Below are 21,682 nucleotides of genomic sequence, written 5' to 3'. Positions count from 1 at the left end.
AAAGAACATAACATATGTTGCATTAAATAGTTCATGGAAAAACATAAATTTTTTACGTAAATGTTTTTTTTTGCCTGACTTCATTCTTCCATGACATACATGTTTAGGAAAAATTAAAAAATGTGTAAAAATTCACAGAAAGTACTTTTCAGTAGTAGTAGTACATTCTAACCAATTATGGAACAAATACGAGGGGATGAAAAAAAGTGGCCGAGTTGGTGGAGAACGTCTCATATATACGAAACTCACATTGACATAAATTGTCATACATAAGTTACGTTGCATAGTGTTGTGTTAATAGGTCTCCTTTGAGTTGAACGATGTTACTAGTTCGTACTTATATACACCACCGCGGAGAACGTGGATCTCGGGTACAAAAATCTCTGATATAGAATAGCCGTGTTCTCGTGTTACGGGTAAGTTAAAAAATTGTTATAATAGAAAACAAAAGAGCACGGAAAAGTTATATGCTTGTGTAAAAATAATTCTGGTGCTAAGTAACAATATAACGCGGATAGTGAGTACTTGACGACGAGCATATTTTCATCCTCCTGAATAAAACGAGTTTGAATTGCATTAATTTAATCAAAATAGTTGTTTTTCTTTTCTTCTCTGTCAGTTTGTTTACAAAATCTTCACATCAACTGAATTCAAGTCCTTCTAAGAAGCAATTGGAAATAATATAACGTTATTATAGGCATCATTAGAACACACTGAAATTCATTAGTGCATAAAGACCACCAGACAACAATGTTACGTTATTGGTATGATGCTCAGAATTTCAGCTTTGCAGATTATAGATCTGGCAATTACCAAAGGGATAATGAATCGTATGATCTATCATTTTTAAACATATGAATTCTTTTACACATATTACTGTAAATCAGTTTTTAGAAAGCAAGACATATAAATACAACATTATCTTACCTCACTTTCTCGAAACTGTTAGTGTTGGATTGTAAAAATAGGTTGACCAATGAGTCATCTAGAATAAAAATAAAATGTCAATCACGAACACCTTTTAAAATAACATGGTATTCAAGGACGCTTGGTTTAGTAGCTGCTGCTTAGTACATGTTAGAAATTCGTGCTGTACCATACAACGCTGATAGATTGTACGTCAAATCAAATATTTATTTATTTATTTATATATTTTCATGTGTGAAGCCCAAAGTGAAATGGAAGCGTTTTATTTTACGTATTAGTGAATATAATATATGCACAAGATCTCGTTCGTCAAGTACGAGCTGGTAAGAATATATTTTTAAATGATTAAATTAGCTTCTAAATCAACATCAGTACACTTATGAATAGGACATTAGGAAGAGAAAAAATTTGCTATTTGCCAGCATGTCACCCCCTAAAAGGTTTTCATTGGTTAAAATAAAGATTCTCGGCAAAGATGGGCGTTTTACGTTATGTAGAAGATTGTCCGCATTTGATTTTTCATTTTTGTTTACATTTTTTGAATTTATGAAGAATAATAGTGAAAAAATCTATTCTTATAAAATAGCACATTGAGATTGTGCAGAGTAACGATGAAAAATGTAAATCGCATTTTGACTTACAATTTCTTGAATTCAAAATTATATTAAAATATCTGAGATAGTAAGCAAGAAGGTTTACGAAGAAATTGTAATTCTGCATTTTAAAGGGCGTTAAAATTACGAAATAGTATTTGGATATTTTCTCACAATTCATGGGTTTTCAGACTTATTGCGAAACGACTGACAAAATCATGGAAGTATGCATGGTACGTGGTAACGATTGACTGTTATTTTTTGTAGGAAATTGAAAACCTTACAAAACTGTACTTATTCGTTGTTGTATCATTGATCTTTATCAAGTTATAAAAAAGTAATGAAAAATAAAAACGGGGAAATAAAGTGAGGAAATTCTCACTGAGACATGTAGCACTACAATTATTTTTTCTAGCCTGAAATTTATATTGAGCCCAAAAATTACGATCCGTAACATAACGATATAGCGAACGGGAATTTCATTTGTTTAAATTAAACGTTTGTATCCAATTTGTACTATTTCATGACTTAATTGAATTAATAATCAAAAAGCCGTTAGATACTCTGCTCAAACATCAACTGGAGACTTAATATTACTAACGTGAGACTTATGCATGAGGTAAATTGATATTTTGATCGATATACGCAAAACATTTTTTTAAATCACTATTATTGTTCATAAATTCAAAATTTTTTAAATGAAAATGATCGATGAATTGCGGACCATTTTCCACATAACGTAGAATGCTAATATTTTCCTGAAATATTTCTTTGAACCTAAACAAACTTTTTAAGGGGTGCCATGGTGGAAAGTCGCATATTATTGTATTATTATGTTTTCCTGAAACACCTCAATAGGACATACATATGTTCCATAAGAATTTGCACACTTAAAATATGTTTAAAACAATCAGTGTCACGTTACTTAGTAGTTACAAATTCCTTATAACGAAATTTACGCTCAGTTACTTGGGTTGTACAGTGCAGATCACATTACTACCATCTTGTCTGCCACTTTATCCCCTGGCAGAAGTATTTTTAGGCGTAATTATTTCATGAACTCCGCGAATGTCGTTAATCAATTCAGACACTCAGTAGCCTCCGCTTCCTTCGGGTGGTAATTTTAGTCTCACCTTAGTGTTGTTAGTACAAACTCCGTTAAGGATTGGCTAGATTCAATTCACACATAGCAAGTTTCCTATTACAGAATATATATGAAACAAAAAGTTGATCGTTCACATAATTTACGACACAGAATACGAGAACTCTAAACCTATTTCGCCATTTCTGCTTTTTCATCGTACAAAGTATCTAAATAATTTTAACACGATTCTCAAAGCAGCAACATTAATAACGTGTTCTAATTGAAAGGCAATGTGAAGATTGTTCATAAAATACTGATATCATCTTTAATGCATATTTGTAACCGTACTGCATCTTGTCAGTGTAACAAGTTGGATTTACCTATTGTTCTGTGCATCTTCCTGTTTATCGAAAGGTAATTCCAGTATTTTTATTGATCTTTGACATTTTTACACGAGATGATAAACATTCTTTGACCTACTATACAGAAATCAATAATCCTAGAATATGTTAATGTTAATTACAGTTGTGTGATAGTAATTTCCACATTTATTAGATAATTGATTGCAGAATAACTTCGATGTGACGACCTTTGCCGTATAGAATCCGAAGGTTCAATAAAAATAATATCGCAGTTCAAAATAACATGGATCAGGCTAAACAATTGGTGTTGGCTTTGAAACAAAACAACAAATCGCACGTTGGGTATGGCTTGCAGCAAGAAAGTGAAGCACTTGTTAGTCACATTCTCCAAAATATGGTAAAATCAAGCCTTCCACGTTTCAAGCCTAAAATGAAAAATTCGAAAGATTCTATGAGGTATCGCGAAGAAGGTAAATACAGGTTTCTTTAATTACAAGTAATTAGATTTATTAGGTAGCTATTCATACAAACTTTAACCGTAGAACTAATGTACGGGGTCGTTCACGACCCCAGCCATCTTTCAAACTGCATTTTTAAGGTCATGAAGTACTGCTACTTTTACTGATCGAGCAAACTCACCTTTTTTTCTTATATTAAATGAACAAACGAATGAAAAGGGTTCCAATTTCGTCGGTACATTGCTCTTTTGAAGCGGAATTCAGGCAAATTACTCATATCCCGAAAATCTTGAGAAAATGAATGGTTTTCTTACACGTTTTACTATTCCCACATTTAGGTAGTTAAACTCTTTCCATCCGTTTGTTTATGTAATATAGGAAGAAAAAGGGCAAGTTTACTCGGTCGATAAGGGTAGGAGTACTTCATAACCTTAAGCCAGAAATTGACATGATCGGCTGGGGACCGTAACTATAATTCAGTTTCACTATCTGGCCGTGAGGTTAGGCCGGCAGTGCATTAGTTGCTCGCTGGTCATTGCACAAAACAATTTTAAAGAGCAGCTGGGATCGCTAACGAATCCCACTCTGTACCTACTGTTAGTGTTTCGTGGAAGTACCTGAGCAAATTTCACTTTTTTACTCAAACCGAAACATGTGTTTTTTTGTTATGTATATACTGTAAGCGTCAATAGTCACGTATATTATCTGAAGCCATATACTTCACATACCGAAGCAATTTTCTCCGTAAACTCGGACGCTTTGTACAAAATGTGCGCTACTTTATTTTCTTTACTTGAACTTGGCAGGCTTACTAATCGCATACTATTTTTCAAATAAAAGAAGTTGAAAATATACGAAAACCCCGTACAAACACTTTTTTTGTTACGTTTTGATTAACTTTTTTCATGTTTCCGTAGGTTTCCCATATTCATATTCCAAAATAAAAATTTTTTCCCAACGGGATATAGAGATAGTAGTTCTTTCCTGCTAGTCTAAAGTATCCTCTTCAAAATCGCGTTTGAAGTTTGAAAATCAGTTCATTACGAAGAATGATATGAGATTTTGTTGAAAAAATAAGGTTTTTGCCGTTCCTTAGCACTATTGGTAGTTAACTAAATTTTTCACCAACTAAACTTCAATAAAATTGGATTTGATCTCCACCATACGTTTTTTTTACTAAAAAATGAAAAGATTGATGCATTCACGAGTCCCATTATTGCTTGCGGTACAAACGTAGGAACGAGAAACGCGTGGCGTCGTTAACTACCCCACTCACGAGTTATAAGGTAGAAAAAAAATACGTGTATTCCTAGGGTTGGAAAGATATTTATTCCCGATTTTATTATAATGTTAACCTTTTTAACCTGAAAAGCGAGACGAAAGTGGTATATTTTTTTCTCCCAACTTTTATGGGGAAAAACCAACTTTTTGGAATTTGTGCAAAAAATTAGATTCACAGCAGATATGATAGAAAATGTTCCAAATTGGTGTGGCGAGAGGGCGAGAGGGAGAGAGGGGGAGGGAGAGGCACAGCGGGAAAGAAAGAGAGAGAAAGCATATTTATTTGATCCTGGAGTGTTACTCCCTAAAGACCACAGGCATATATTACAAAATACCAATGACAACCTGAGACTAATTAATTCTAAACCTAAAGCTAATTCAAAATAACATAGCAAGTGAAGAATTAACAGGAAGAAAATTCAAAAGTAGAGAAGTAATAAAATAAATAATAATTGTAACCACTACAGACACTCAAGCAGAGACAAAATAAAAATCATCATACATTCATACAGGCGCCATACACACGATCTGATGAATTTTACACATCGTCAAATCATACCCTATGTCTAGTTCCCCGGGTTCGCTTCAGGCTCCTCCGCCGCAATCAATTTTCCACAGCAGCGCGATGGAAAAACTGGTAGAATGGGTGTTAGCATGATTTCAAGCGGTAACGAATTCCAGAAATGCACACCAGTAACAAAAAAAGATTTCTGATACATGACAGTGCGAGCAGATGAACCTGAAACGTATCCGTACGAGTTTGATTGCGCTGTAACGCAAGGTTCATGCGCAAACACAGTTGGCTATCAAAAAGCCATGGCTCTGCCAGGTATATAACCTTGTAAAAAATACAGCCAACTAGAAACAACCGACGATTACATGGCTGCAGCCAACCGCAGCGTCGCCTATGACTGGATATGCTCGCATCACGTAGAAGACGCATTAAGCAGCGCATACAGTTATTGAGCGCCACCCGAATCGAACGCTCTAATTCCCCTGACGAAGTTGTAAACACTGGAGCCTAGTAGTGAAAAAATGGAAACACGAAGGTGACGATCGCCGACGTTCTAATGTTACGCTTAATAAACTGTCATTTATCCGGATTCTATACACAGATGCTGCCGCCTTTTTGCTCACAAGCACAACGTGTTGCGGCCACGACAAGGTATTATTAAGGACAACCCCCAGATATTTAAAGGTGGGCACAAACTCTATGGCTTTATCCCCTATTGTTACCAGTAGGAAACTTGCGTTGAGGAGCCCATTGACATATCGCGAACTGCCAACAATCATCGCCTTTGTCTTCTCGTCATTAAGGTCCAATTGATTTTAAAGAGACCATTGCCTTATGCGCTTAATGTTCCTATTAAGCAGATAGCTGTATTCAGCAATCTCGTCCGGCCGGCATTTGAGGTATATTACCAAGTCATCGGCTTAAAGCAAGTGAGAACAATTGCACAAGTACAACGGTAGATCGTTAATGAAGATTGAAAAGAACAGAAGACCCAGAACACTACCCTGAGGAACGCCAGTTTGTGAATAAAGCCAGTCTGACAGCCTACCCTCACCCCCATGGACCGCTTGCATGCGGTCGCGTAGGTAAGAGTGAAGTGCCCCCATGGAGAAACCCAGCCTCTGAATCTTCTGCAATAAGAGACAATACTTGACCTTATCGAAAGCCTTCGTAAAGTCAAAGAAGACAGCTATAGTGACCTCATGGTCATCAATCCCTTGACGAATATCATGCACAAGCTTTAGGACAGCAGTCTGAGTCCCCAACACTTACCAAAAATCAGTCTGCTGCCCGTCAAATAAATTGCGTGACGACAGGTACGACATGACCTGATCAAATAATAAACACTCCAGTACCTTAGCAATGGCACAGAGCCACGAGATAGATCGGAAACCCGAGCACTGCGTTAGACAGCGTGACTTTGGCAGTAGATTCACAAACGAGAACTTCCATAACTCAGTGAATACTTCATCTCTAAGTGAGCTATCGAACATGACAATAATAGGTCTTAGCAACACCCGAAAAACTATCAAGGCTTGAATGGCCAGGCCGTCCGGCTCCTGTATTTGCATAGTCACCCGTGCCATCGCAGCTTCCACACTCATCAAGTCAACATTCGCCAGGAAAAATTGTTTATCATTCATCACACCTACATCATATTCAGTATCAATACATCCCAAGAGCCCCGGTAAGGGATCACCCGAGGAGACTGATGCTAATTGCTCATTAAGCGGCTGCACCTGCAGATGCGCCGAAAGTTCACGGTAAGCAGGTTTCATGACTCCCAAATCATCAATCACCTTCCAAAATTACTGTATGTTGTCCGCTATATTAAGCTTCGTCTGAACATGGTCAGATTTTGCACTAAATATGTAGCATTGTCTTCACCTTCCTACGAAGATCAATATATTTTTTGAAAACTGTTTCCGAACCTGACCGCTTGGGTGTACGATAACACGTATCCCTCTGGCGCATAAGCTCATGCACTTTTCATGTAATCCACGGCACGGCGGGGGGGGGGGGGGGGGGGGGGGCGTGTGACCAACACCTTTTATAGCGGGACTGCCCGATCCAGGACCTGATTTACCAACCTGTTGAACACAGAAATCTTACAGTTCATACTCGGCTGATTACGAAGCAGCGAACAATCAAACGATGATACCACATCAGTTACGACTGCCAAGTCATCGTCATTCCAAGGGCGATACTGGAACTTCTTGGCGTTGGATAATCAATGCCATACCTGAAGGAGACGTGAATCAAATCAAATCATGCCTAGAGAAAAAAGTTTGAGAAGACTGCTCCAAGTTGTTGGAGAGCCCAAATCACTGACAATACAAACATCCAGCCTGGAGTCCGGTATTTGGGTGTGCTGGGTGGACTAAAGAGGTACCAACTGCAATCTTTGCGATGTAAGAAAGTCCTTGAAACAGGAAGAGTCATAGGTGAAATTAAGTAAGTCTGCATTAAAGTCCCCAAGGAGAAAAGCAAAATTGTAACGTTACAGACACGCCATATTTGGCGGTCTGTAATTCGCAGCTTCGGCTGCGAAGTACCCCACACCTCTACTAAAATGAACCTCGGAACACCATCCCTTTCCAACGACGAAGCGGAAGCCACAAGCTGCCCACACAGTCCTTTGTGCAAATACAGTGCAACGCCACCACCATGACGTCCTCAGTAATCGTCTGGAAAAATGTTATGCGTTAGAAGTCTGACTTGCGCATTCATGATGCGTTCATTGAGTCAGCTTTTGGCAACTGCAATTATATGCTAAGGGCTACGCCGGAAGAATTCATGAACCTCACCAACAGGTTGAGGCAACAGACATCAATCACAGCATCAACTATCTCTACTTCTATGAAGCGAAGTTCACATAGTGGCTTGACATGGTTGGTTGGAGATAAGTAATCATACTGTACACACAATGACAACAACCATTACCAGCGCCGGCTCCAAGACATTTGCCGCCCCGGGCAAACAAGAATATTTTCGCCCCCCGTCTCCCAACCGCTTTTTGACCGAAATTTTCAAACTGATAACTTAAATGAGAATTCACTCGCCTTGCTTTAACGTAGCCAAACGCTCTTAATGACAATCGACATAATTTACATTTGGATGAGAGAAAAAAAAACCGCCTCGAGCCGCCTGTTCGGCGCCCCCCTAAACGCGGCGCCCTGTGCCATAGCCCAGCTTACTCCCCCCCCAAGAGCCAGCGCTAACCATTACCACCTGGGCAGTACACGAGATGCGTCCGATCGAGTTTGACAGCAGTATACATATATACAGGTTTATAGTTCCAAAATAGATACCGTCACGACGTGCTAATCAGTGTCACCACAATTGTGAAGCGGGGGACCGATATATAATGACAGCTCCAGCGCCTAACCCAAAAATTATCAAGGCCACTATAATCGACTACGAAGATAATACTTTCATATAATGATCAATTGTTGAATCATTCAATGTCGAGCACACGTTTCAAAGTACAGATGACACCACATTGCACCACACAAATACGCAGATGCAAGCAGTTTCCGCTGTTATTTCAGAAAGCAGTTCAGATCACGTAACATAACAACATATCAACATATCAAGAGATAGAGTACAAATGAATTAGAAAATACGGAAAGAAAGATATAAAATAGTACAGGAATTGATTAATTTATTTAAAGAAGATCGTGCACTTAACCCTTATGTGCGCACCAAACTTCTCCTACGTTGATGCGCATCCGGGGAACCCGGATACCCACCTCCAGTTTTAATTACTTTTTGAGTTCAGATGTGAACAGAATAATTATAAATCGATTTACTTAATTAAGTAAACATAATTAAAAAGTAATTAAGCTATATTTACGTTTAAAAGTAGCGTGTAGTTGCCACAAAGAGAGATCGAAGGAGGGGATCTCGAGCGCTCTACAGCCAATTATTGGCTTTATCGAGCAGCAGATGTTCCAAACGTTTGTGGAAGTAGCAGTTAGATAGTTAGATTCCTTTTCAAGCATACAAGGGCCCAGCAGTGACGCATTTGCTCAGTTAAGAACATTGATTAACATTAACATTGATTTGCAGATGAATATATCAAATTTTTCTCTAGTGTACTCGGGTACCCTGGGTGCCCCCTGGTACTAACTGTACTTCAAGTTCATATTTTTATTCCAAAAAAATTTTTTTTTTCGAAATATAGTTATGGGAATCTCTTCGTGAAGAGTTAAACTTCATAGATTCGGAGGCTCAGATCGAAAAAACATTTTTTTCAAAAAATTACAAGCAACAATGTGACGACGTGGGTACCCGGGTACCCGGGTGCGCACATAAGGGTTAATGAGCATCACAATACTAAGAGAAATAGATAAAGTAAATTATTAACAATCCAGATACCTTACAGCTTATAAGGGAACGTACCCATACTACGTGACCTATTTTTTTAGATTTTTCGACCCCTCCCCCCCTTCGGTGACTTCTCGTAGTATATGCCAAGACCCCCCATCTCCCCCTTTATTTTTCACGTAGTATTAACTTCACTGAAATACAAACTGTCTGACAAACAGTGTCTGTTTACAATTGGCTGACGTCTCGGCATATGTGCGTCAGCGCCACCAACTGTGAGTTTAAAAAGCACTAAGCACTGCGCGCTATATTCAAATACAGGTCTAAAAAATACGAGATTTCTCTCAGTAAAATCGACTACGTGACAAAAAGCTGAGCCACTCCCCCCCTCCTGTGACTGATTGTAGTATTTTAAAGACTCCGCTCCCCCCCTTAAACGGGTCACGTAGTATGGGTACGTTCCCTAACTAGGGATCTACATCTAGTAACAGTCCTAATCGGCGAGCTGTATCAACAATACAACACCAACCAAGGATTTGCCTTTAACAATAGCAGATGCGCAAACAGCCTAGCGTTCAACATGTTGAGGGAGGTAACCGACGAAACAGAATCCAGGAAGCTTCATAATCCCAGAGAGGTAGCACTCGATGCACTCGCTGGTAGTCAGTCGCTAACAGTCAGGAGAGCCAAATGAGTCTCGGATTGAATGGTGATAGGCTCAGACGCTGCATCACGTTTCGCCAAAAACTCCCCATTCTTGACCCAGATGTACCTAAAGCGACACTCCCTGCCACGCGTAACACCGCGGTGTGGGGATGCTCCCCTACAAGATCAAGTTCGTCAACATACACATGGGGCCGGGAACGTTTGACAGCCAGAACACGATTTCGGATATCCGTTAAGTGGAGTCGTCCGAATATTAAAGACTGTTTATCAGTAACCCTCGTGCTTTCAAAGTGAGTGATCTCGACAATCTACAAGTCTGGGACAGTAACTGAAAGAAGCGCTATAGCAGATCGGAAGATAGTAGGTAGATCATCTGCTTCTAGCTAGGAAACACCCGCCAGCAATAGGTTACGACTTACTGCATTGCGTTCCAGCGTCTTTATCCTATCCATGAGTTGAGCGATCTCAGCAACGTGGTCAGCACGGGCTGCCTTGAAGGTATCAGTTTTATCCAAGAGTTGGTGGTTCTGAGCAGTGAGTGCATCAATCTTTCCAGAGACCTCATCGTCGAGTTCTGTGGTAGATCTAGCGAGTTCATCGACCTTGGAAGACAGAGTATCCATCATGGCAGGGAGCGTTGGAAGTCCATGTATCTCTCCATTCAGCAACGTCGAGCTAGCTTGAACCGCTGCAAGCACAGTGTCCAGAGTAGGAGGCTGCAAAGGCGGTTGGTGGATGCCCACCGAGCGAGAACTCGCTTCACCAGATATAGGATGCAAGGGCAGCAAACTAGTATTACTGCTGTCAGAACGACATGCGTTACTTCCGGGAAGGCAGCGCCACGAACACCAAAGAGGGCACGAAAGAACGGAGCCGCTACAGACGCAGAGGTACAGGACCTTTACATTGGGTGCCTGACCTGGCATTTGGCTTGGCCGCCTTTATGATCTGGGTGCAGCTGGGATGATAATGCCCACCGCATTTGAAGCAACGTACAGAAGACTTAACGTCCTTCTTACAGCCTTTGCAAGTTCTCACGACCGATTTCACCTGAGTATGGGCAATATCATCAGGCATTATTAGATAAGTTCAGATCAGAGTAGGTAGGTTAGCTGAGAAGAGACGAGTTTAAAGTCCAAACAAATAGATACACACATCAGGAACACAAGCACGCACTAAGCCGAAGTAGTAGAGGCTACACACACCTCTACTATCACAATGTGTCGAAAATAACACAACCTATCGAATTGGACAGGTGAATAGTACAAATAGCACGTAAAAATGAGCTGGCATGTAGCACTAAGGCAGAGCAGTAACATGCATACAGAGTCAAAGACAAAAAAAAAAACACAACTTCTCCGGGGGAGGTGCAGGAGTACGCCTCAAGAAATGTACTGGAGACAAACTTACACAGTATCCCATACGTAACTCACCGAAAAGTTTAAGAAACTGAGAGCACATATAAACATCTCTCGAGAGAGAGAGAAAGAGAAAGAGATACAGAGAATACACAGCTGTCAACCGCTTCTTCTATAAGTGCCACACAATTATTTTTATTGTGTTTCTCAGTTTTTTTGTTAAGCTAATTTCGCTTTCAAAAAACTTTGCTTTTAGACGGAGGGGCTGTGCCTCCTGACCTCCCCGTAGCGGCTTCGCCCCCTACATGCCCAACCAAGACTTGCAGCCCTAGATCCGCTCCTTCACCCTACCTCTCGCCGACCCACACCCAAATAATAGTAATTGTATGCATTTTTGAGAAATAATTTTTTCATTATTAATCTACGTTCTCAGTTTTTTATACCTAATATAACGGAAGATGTATCAAGTTCGTATTTTTAAGTCAATAATGTTCCCAGAATTGAGTGGGAAATAAAGTCTTATATGTAATACAGGACTAAAGTGGATTACCCCTATTGTAAACTGGAAGGAAAAATGAAAAAAAAAGAAAATATACAATAATAGAAAAAAAAAAGATTTGCAAAACAGAAAGAAATAAATAAAAAGAAACAGCGTCCGCCATTGTGCGATTATGGTATCTTTCATTTGTGGTATTTTTCGCTTCTGCCATTTTCGATTTACGTTTCACACCACGGTTAATTCTTCCCGGGAAAATATTTCAATTTAGTCATGTGAACAGTCCGTAAAGAGAGCCCGCGAAGAGGGAATTTTCCGGGATCCGCCACAATCACGTAGGCGTTGGCTACAGGAAAATTCAGATTTTTTAAGTTGATAATTTTGCCGTCTGCATCGTGAATGAACTCGACGTGCGCGGGCACCGCAAGGTGGACCCGTCGCCGTATTAGCCGACGACCAGAGAGACTTTCGGGTCACTCTGGGGACGCTAGACCCCTTTGCGGAAGTTACTTCTGAGTTTGGTTGGGTCATCCCTTTCGTGTCTGGGAAGGCATTGTATCGCCCGGAGCCGAATAGCTAACGTGCGACACGATGAAGGCGGCAATCAAAATTAAAATTATTTGAAAAACACGACCGACGCCGCGTGAACACAGAGAACGCCGGGAGGTTGTAAGCCAGCCCAGCGTACTGGTAAATCAGAAGAGCAGCTTCCGAGGTGTTGCCGCGGCCCCCCACCCCTCACGTGCCGCTTATCAGAGTGGGACCTACGACTACTTAAGCGAACGTGCGCCAGCGGATCGTCAGAATTCCGACAACTGTGGAAGAGACCACATATCATAAGTGACGAATTATACCCATATTAAATATTAGGGGCTTCGGTCCTGCGCGCTTCGCGCGCCAATCCCGGGTCAGCGCTTCGTGTCTCACGATCAACCGCTTTTCAACCCCTTATTGTCCAAATTTCTAAAAACGCAGAAAGCACTTTTTAGGTATTTATATTATGAACTGTTTGAATCAAAAACCAAGTCGATGTCTCATCTTTGTGCGGAGATATCGTCGAAACCGTAAAAATCACGTTTAACCACTTTTCACCCTCTAAGAGTTTGAATTTCTAAAAATCGCTTCTTAGCGAGTGCTTACGTTCCGAGGGGAATATGCATCCTAAATTTCAAGTTTCTAGGTCAAGGGGTTTGGGCTGTGCGTTGATCGTACTTGTTCCTTTATATATAGAGATAACAGAACATCGACAGTTGTAAAAACAAATAAAACATCATTTTCTATCTTCATCCGTTTGTGTCCTTGTCCTTGTCACCCACAATCCCCTTGTTACATAATAAACTATTTTCTATTTTTTTTTCACTTGAAAGAGTAACCGCAAAAACCCTCTTTTTTCGCCCCTTTTTGCGTAGTGTGCAGCAAGAACGGGGAAGGTCATACAGAGGTCTCCGTGGGCTTAAATTAATCGTCATCGAAAATGTAGGTGAGCATATTTCGATTTTTTTCGTTTTTGCGCGACTTACCCCTATTTTGGGGGTGAAGTATGTTTTACCCCCACGCTAGGGGTGTTTTTCCCTTTGAAGATATTTGGAAGAATATTCTTGATATTACTCCTGCCATGTGGAATTCCGCCAATTTTTCCCCAGATTATGTCGACCATTTTTGATTTTTCTTGTACTGGGGGTGGTTTTCACCCCCTGCGAACGGTAGTTATGAAATAAAAATGGTTCAAATCATCTCCATATGAATACAGAAAGTCAAATGATCCATTTTTTGAATTTAGGTGTATAATCCTTAGGGTAATAATAGTGATTTGAGTTTGCTTCGTGGTAGTTCAAAAATGCAAAGTTCTGACATACTTTACCCCCAAAATAGGGGTAAGTCGCGCAAAATCGAAAAAAATCGAAATATGCCCACCTACATTTTCGATGAAATTCGAATTTCGATGAACACGTACGAATTTTGTCAAATTACGTCAATGAAAAATAATGGCTGCATCCGTTCATAACGGGATAAATAATTGTATCTTTTAAAAAGGCAGCTTGAATATCTGAATTATTAATTTACAAATGTTGAACCACATGTGTTCCTGTCGAGCGATTAAAACTGTAAAATTATTGCGTCAACACATCTTGTGCAAATTTGAACGATCAAGTGCATTACACTTCACATTTTTGACTATATTTCTTTACGCACACAAGTGCCTACAGCGAATGAGAGTCATATCTCAACCTAACGTGTTCGAAGCCGGATCTGTAAAACGCAAAAAGGGGCGAATTTTGTGGTCACTCTTTGGTACACATTTTTGTATTACAAGACAATATTTTAGTACGGGTTTTAAGTGGAATAACAGTCGTTTAGGTGGCACATTGACAATCACGTCGATTTTTTTTTAAATCTAAAAATACTAGCTTTCGTGCCAAGCTGGAAAGTTGTACGGCCGTAGTGCGAACATTATTTTTTGACATAGTAGTCTCAAAGTATATCATTATGGTTATGTTATCCGTCCATCACATGGCACTTGTGTTCAGTTGGACACGTGTCCATAAAGTTCAGCTTTACGGCCGGAAAACGCAACGATACCTAATTGCGTACTTTGTGGCTAGTATTTTAAAAATAAATTATCAAATGTCACCCAAAACCGAATGAATTCAATCTTCGTTACTGATGGACAATTATGATACAATGATAACCGAATATTGGGTTATCGCCTGTGAATAGTTCTCCGTGGGCATAAAATCTCTATCATTTATTTATCTCAATGGTAATATGAATTCCATTTTTTTGACGATGCTATTTATCGTTCGCACATAAGTACCGATCGTATTACTTTTTGTTTCAATCGACTAAAATATGCTATATATTGTACATAAATAATATATTATGCCACACGGGCGTCAATGACGGTCTTATGCTCATGTTAGATGAGCTATTTTTTGCAATAGTACGCGAAAAATTGTCATATGTATAGTAAATTATATTGCGTTACATCAGGAAATTGTGCCTGGAGGTGCCAGCCTTGGTTGCAATATAAGGGGGGAGAGGGGGGGGGGGCTTCCGCGGGGGGTTGTCCCCACTCCACCTATGAAATACTATGAATGCTATGAATACTGTGAAATATCAACATATACATGAAAAAAAAATTAATATTAAACATGCATACGAAAAAATATTTATGCTAGCAAATGCACAGTTGAGTGGGATAGTTCTTAAAAATATCGTCACGGTTATTTAATTAAACAAACATTAATTCACACAATAATTTGAGTATCATCACATTTTTTTTAATTTGATATGGTTAAAATGTAACTAATGTTCAAATACGAACGAAAGGACGGAGCACGCTTTGTGTTGTCTATCGTCAAAGCGGCACTGACTATATGGTGCGGCACGGATAAGAGTCATAGGTTACACATTTGTATCTGCATGAAAATGGAAGAAAATGAAACTGTGTCTTCTATTATGTGTCGTATATGTTACCTATGTGTCATAAATATCGTAAAGGATATATTATTAGGGCATTTCTATAGTACATAGTAGTATAGAAACGCAAAGAACTGAATTTTTCCTGTTACGCCCGTTAGTGTAAAATCAAGTTTTACATGTGTGTAAAAAAAGAGTGTGCTCTTGCAAAAAAGTATGAACTGCTATCAGTGTTAGGCGTTTTTTTAATTCATCTCAATTTATTTACAAATTACGAATGTAATGACTATCGGTTTTTATTCTAATTAAAAATTACGAATGTAATGAAACTAATTTTTTCTTCTAATTAAAAAGTACAATTATCATTAGGATCGTAATAATATTTTCTGAACGTATTTGATATCATTTTTCGAACTAATTGAAATCATACTTCAGGCATTTATAGATCATTTCAAGGACATGCGAGTAACTTCGAGAATGTGCATTCAACTTGAGCTATGTGAAAAATCTGTGTTTATAAAATATAAGTTATTAGACTTCAATTTTCCGAACATTACATTACTGTTTGATTGGCTTTGTAAAATTTTGTAAGAAACAATACGGAGCTTACGCGAAAGTAAGTGTAAGTTTAAAACAGGCTGCAAATTGAAACTTGCAAATTGCTTCTTCTGGAAAAATATCTTACTTCTAAAAAATATTTGCCGGTATAGGAGCATCGTCACAAAGTATGGGGAAGAAAGTCGAAAGTAATAACTTGCGGCTTTGAAGTATCTTAGTACAAAAATCTCGAATTTTTTTTCTATACCATAGGGCTTGATTAATGAGAGTATAAAATTCAAAATTTCTCAACATGCAATGAGAACCGATGTTTAAGAATGTTACATAATTACAGTTTTAGGCGCTTTTTTAAATAATTACATTATAATTACGAATAAAGAATTTAATTAGTCGAAGAAACCTAATTCTAATTACATTCGTAAGTTGTAATTAACAGAAAAACCGATGCTAATGACATTCGTAATTTGTCACTGGAAGAAAAACCAATTCTAATAACATTTATAATTTTTAATTACAAGAAACAAGGATTTTAATGATATTCACAATTCGTAATTAGAAGAAATGTCGATCCCAATTAGATTTGTAAAAACGCGTGAAACATGCTCGCGTTATATAAAATAATTTGCTAGGCCGGCAAATTTCAGCGTTAAGGACGTTGCCTACCGAGCTCGCGCGGGAACTTTGACTTCCCGCGCGACTCAAGCCAAGCGGCCAAGGGGAAGAGTGGGCAGGACTCTCGAGTGGGTCGATGCCCCTCGCGTGCTATGGCCCCCCACTCTGCACTCCGTTGGGACCAGGCCGCTTGCACTTGAACGTTCTAAAGTTCTGACGTGCGAGGAATATAACTGGAAGCCCGTATGAGTTTCGCGTGGTTGATGAGATTAGGATACGTTTATCCAAGGAGAGGTTGGCACGTATACATATTATTTCAAATATTTATTGCTTATGCAAATAATAATAAGTTACAGAAATCATTGAATAATCTTCGTGTTTTCAAGAGATCTATTGCATAACTCGTTGCAGTAAAGTGAAAAATATTACAAGAGAAATTACCCGAAACAGCAGTTAGCTAATTCATGACTAAATACTAGGGATGGGCGATCTCAAGCAAAAGATCGATTCTCAGAATCGATTCGAATTAATTTTGGAAAAACCGATTCATCCAAAAAATCGGATACAAAAGATTGATCTTTAGAAGATTGATCGTTATTTTTACTTTTTAGTTTAACTGGAAACCGGTGTCTATATTGGAGATTAAAAATCGTGTCACACAAATGTAGTACTTATTCAACAGTTTTGATATTTAACAATAGTTTGCTTTGGGTCATATTTGTTTATCGCAGCAATAGTTCTCATATACATGTTACACAAACCCAGCCGACTAGGTGGGAAGCTTTTTTTATTAGTTGTGATATTAGATTTATTAAGTGCTAGAAATTGGTCGATTCTTTTGTATTCTCAAACCTATATTATCCATAAAATACGGAACGCCAAAATAGACTTTCAAAACTTTTTTTAATTGAAGATTTAAGAACCTAATCCGATCCTTGCAGACTTGGAATCGATTCTAGAAAAAATCGATTAGTAAAGTATCAATACAAAAGATCTATTTTCTCGACCCAAAAGTTCGATTCTTGAGTTGATCGATCTAGAATCGCGCATACCTACCTACTAAATACATCGCCATCAATGTCCCAGGTCTCACCACGTGGGAGTCGCTGCGATGAAGAGACCCACTCTATCCCGTCCCAACCTCTCAACCATGTCAGGAAAAATTAAAAGTGTTACATGCATCGATAGATATTCAAGAGAAAATTAGTAAATCAAAAAAATTGAGTTATACATGCAGGAGTATATTAGAAATTGATAGATAAGGCGTATTGAAAAATCAGCAAAATCTATGGTACAAAACATAATCAAAAGTAATGGCGCGTCAATAAATAAAATATATACATTCGATCGCGTGGAATACCATACTTTTCGCTTTCCGTTATGACGTTTCATTGGTATAACAAGTAATTATTATAGAAATACAACGAATCTTCAAAATAAACTGTTTCAATAAATATTATCGAATGGAAGATGCAAACATTCACCAAGTGAATATGAAAGATCATTATTCAGAAATTCATCAATTTCTGAACTTGAAAACATAATGTGAAAGCACGTTGTATCCGTGCAAAATTTCGAATGGGCTGTAACTGAAAAATGAAAATTTGACAAGCAGGATATGCATGCGAGGGTTGATTTGTAATACAAAAAATAAAAAAATGGCCCACACACAAAGAAAACAATCCTTGAATCAAGAATTAGAATATTTTTGAATCAAGTGCTGAGTATTCTTCATTCGAGAATATGTGATATTTTTATTAAAAAAAAATAACATACTCTTGATCTAAGAAATAAAATATTCTTGAATCAAGAATAGTTTTCTGTGTGTGACATTATTGTGAAATAGTTATCTATAAATGAAAGGAAAAATATACAAATATGTAAAAACTTCTATATAGTCACTCGTTAGTACTGTCGGTTGTCATTTTCTTTTTCTTACGGATGGAAACATCAGTCGTTGAGTTTTTTGATTCGACCGCAGAATTTCTAGCTTCATTTATTTGAGGAGGGTCGCGAATCGGAAGTTGTCGAGCACGTCTGGAGTGTATTATTGCTGGCAAAAGGCAGAAATGAAAAACGTCAGCTAATTTATTTTACAGTTTCAATTTCCAAAAATTGTCGTCGCGAATAATTTTGTCAAAGATCAGTCCTTTCGGCGTCCAAACTACGAAATAGCACCACTTCCTTTTCGTAATGTGGAGAAGACCCGAACATAACTGATAAAGCTGAATCAGTGCTGGAGTCAAGTCTCAGGTCTCATCGAGTTGAATAATTGGCTCATTTCGAAACGTGAATGTAGCGTACCGAACGTGGCTGGCACTGAAATTTCAAGCTGCAACAATGTCTTCGATAGCACGTCATGTTTTCAATTCATTAGTGTATTGTGCATTGACCTTGGCCAATAGATGTCAAATATCACAATCAAATAGTCAGTTAGGTAGATCAGTGTGCGGTAAAAGTCATCGGTAAGTTTGTAATCGTGAGTGGACGAAAGATGGAAAATGATTTCCCGAAGAATAGGTTGACAAAACACACATTGAGAAAGGGACGGTAAATAATAATTCGAAGAGATTGTCAGGAAAATACGGTGTTCTGAATTAATAAAACGTGCATGTTAGTTAGTCGGTCTGAAAATGAAAACTATCAAGTCTATGTAAGCAAACTTTATGCCATTCTATTTATCTCAACCTCTCCCGCTGATAAGCCGCCAAATTTTTCCAACCCTGGCCTTTTTTCTTACTTTTCCGTAACACTTTCCTTATCTTAGTCATAGCGAATGACTGATGAACACTTATCAAGGGATTTTAGATGCTTTACTAATATTTACTCACGAAGAACACACCAAATAACGCTCACGGCTCGCGGTTTGAATTACGGGTTTGCACGTGTTTAAATGAAGACTGCTGCTACGGCCGTTAGTTCGTACGACGGGCGGCTTAAGCCAGAGATGGCGCTAGCAAGCAATCGCTATTCGCGGCAAAAATCCGCTGTTTCATGCTTCAGCTCGTGCAAGTTGTCTCGCAACTTTTAAGTTCGATTTTATTGCTCTTAGTTCTAAATTAAAGGTGAAGAATTTATCTGTGTCGAGTATTTCGTAGAATTGTGAAAAAAAATTCGGTCTTGTCTTATTACAACGGGAACTTTGCTCACTTTCAGTGCTGTTTTCTACGACTCTGAAAAAAAAATTTGAAATTCGAAAAAATACACGACACAGATTGCTCCTTCGCCTTCAAAATGCTTGTAATAGAAGTTCGATATCTTTATAAATGACGGAGAAAACTTGCATCGCGTGAACTTCTGCAAGCAGCAGTTCCGCCGGGAGTAGGCAACGTCCTTAAGAAAATAGTATGTAAACCTCGAGAAAAAACGAGCGTTTGCGCTTATCAACCGCCCGTTTTTGCTCTCAGTGCACAATGTACTACTCCGTCCAATCTGTCATGCCCAGCCACAAATTTAGCACCAGCAATACCTTAAATCACCAAGCACGAGCGATTGAGGTATTGTTCATCAACCTTAACGTTACATTCCTTCTGGAATTTCTAGCAATCTTTCGCATCGTCATTTGGCAGTGAACCTCGTATAATATATCTATGTTCGCAACTAAATTACAATACGGTTATAATTTAATAATCATAATACTACTTTAATCTAACAATCATAATATCATTGTAGAATAAGTACAATTACAATATATAATATCCTTGTAGAATAAGAAAAATTAATTAAATGTAGTGTAATACAGCACACGAATTAAGTTCAAGAGTTGAGGTGATTAGAAAAATTAAGGGCACAGTCTCCAGGGTTAGGAGGAGTAGTAGTGCAAATCTCAGGCGAACTATAAGCATCCATAGATTCTGGATTCGATTCCTGGTACCCTCGTTAATTTTTCAGTCACCAAAATTTTGACATTTACCGCACAACATACTCATGTATTCGTATTGAGAAAAACTTGTTTTTAAAATACTTAGGGAACCAACGATTTGTATCTGGTGAAGATATTGAAGCTATTGAGAGCTATACTAAGAGCTTAGCCTACGCAGATAGCCCCGAGCTAATGGCTTATGCCTATGCAAACCGCTCCGCCGCCTTGTACAGAAAACAATTGTACGAAGAGTGTCTAATAGATATTAACGCAGCATTGTCTTTGGACTACCCAGCGAGTAAGAAAAAAAAATTACAAGAAAGAGGCCAAAATGCTATGTCAGCAGTTATGAAACGAACGAGCAAATCAAATGGCAAATTACATGATATGAACAGGATAGAAAATAATCACAGCTCGGACACCGAATCTAAAGAGAAGTGTGCATCTGACAGCAGTGTGGAAAATGATGTATGCGAAAAATTCACGTTAATCCCAGACATGGGATTTGAGATGGCTGCTTTAGAACGATCTTTGACTGAAAGTAATATCACGTGTGACGTAAAAAACTTCTCCATAAACAGTCTGGATTGCAAAACCTCAAGAGATATAGAAATACCCGAATATCTTGCGAATGAAGGCCTACCGCAACTTGCATATGGTCCAAGTAAAGAGGCTCCATCGGCTAGTGACGGAGTACAAATTACGTATTCTGAAAAATTTGGAAGACACCTGATTGCTACTAAAGCGTTCAAGCCAGGGGATGTTATTGCAGCAGAGAAACCATTTGCTTCGGTTATATATGCAGAAAGGTGAGGGAATAAATGAGTATGAGTGATTCAAGGTCTCCTTTGACGGCATTATTTTTCAAAATCACATACTAATGTTACGTGGGGGTGAGAGTGTACTGAGCGGTGGTAGTTAATGATTAATTAATAATCAAAGATCCTCCCACGTAACGACAATGAATAAAAATTAAAACTAAGAAAGACTTACCTCTCGATAAGCCGGTAATGTGGGTACGTTGTTGCCTAGTCCTATACAAGTCTGTGAGAATTGTTTAAATGGTTGAGGCTAATTTGTAATGAAATGGGATAGGTTATCGTTCAAAATACATGGTTGAATATGATTTTGATTGTTAGAAGATAACGTATATTCTGCAAAC

General features: G+C 38.5%; 1 protein-coding gene across 7 annotated transcripts in view; it reads left to right on the top strand.

The window, feature by feature from the left end:
• The first annotated feature begins 352 nt into the window (after positions 1 to 352).
• Positions 353 to 21,682, top strand: part of LOC124297927 (SET and MYND domain-containing protein 4-like) — a 67,588-nt gene continuing 46,258 nt past the window's right edge. For 3 of the 7 annotated variants that reach the window (XM_046749418.1, XM_046749366.1, XM_046749412.1), the window contains exons 1-3: positions 1,052 to 1,250; positions 3,174 to 3,436; positions 20,627 to 21,329. In XM_046749418.1, the coding sequence (XP_046605374.1) occupies positions 3,250 to 3,436; positions 20,627 to 21,329 (890 nt within the window). In that variant the 5' untranslated portion in view covers positions 1,052 to 1,250; positions 3,174 to 3,249. Of the gene's footprint in view, positions 417 to 1,051; positions 1,251 to 2,975; positions 3,019 to 3,159; positions 3,437 to 20,626; positions 21,330 to 21,682 lie in introns of those variants that run through there. The other 4 variants (XM_046749403.1, XM_046749386.1, XM_046749376.1 and 1 more) reach the window with 4 other exon arrangements.

Source organism: Neodiprion virginianus, chromosome 1, assembly GCF_021901495.1.
Source record: "Neodiprion virginianus isolate iyNeoVirg1 chromosome 1, iyNeoVirg1.1, whole genome shotgun sequence".
Taxonomy (NCBI): domain Eukaryota; kingdom Metazoa; phylum Arthropoda; class Insecta; order Hymenoptera; family Diprionidae; genus Neodiprion; species Neodiprion virginianus.
The sequence above is the reverse complement of the archived record's forward strand: the minus strand, read 5'-3'. Positions and strand labels throughout refer to the sequence as shown.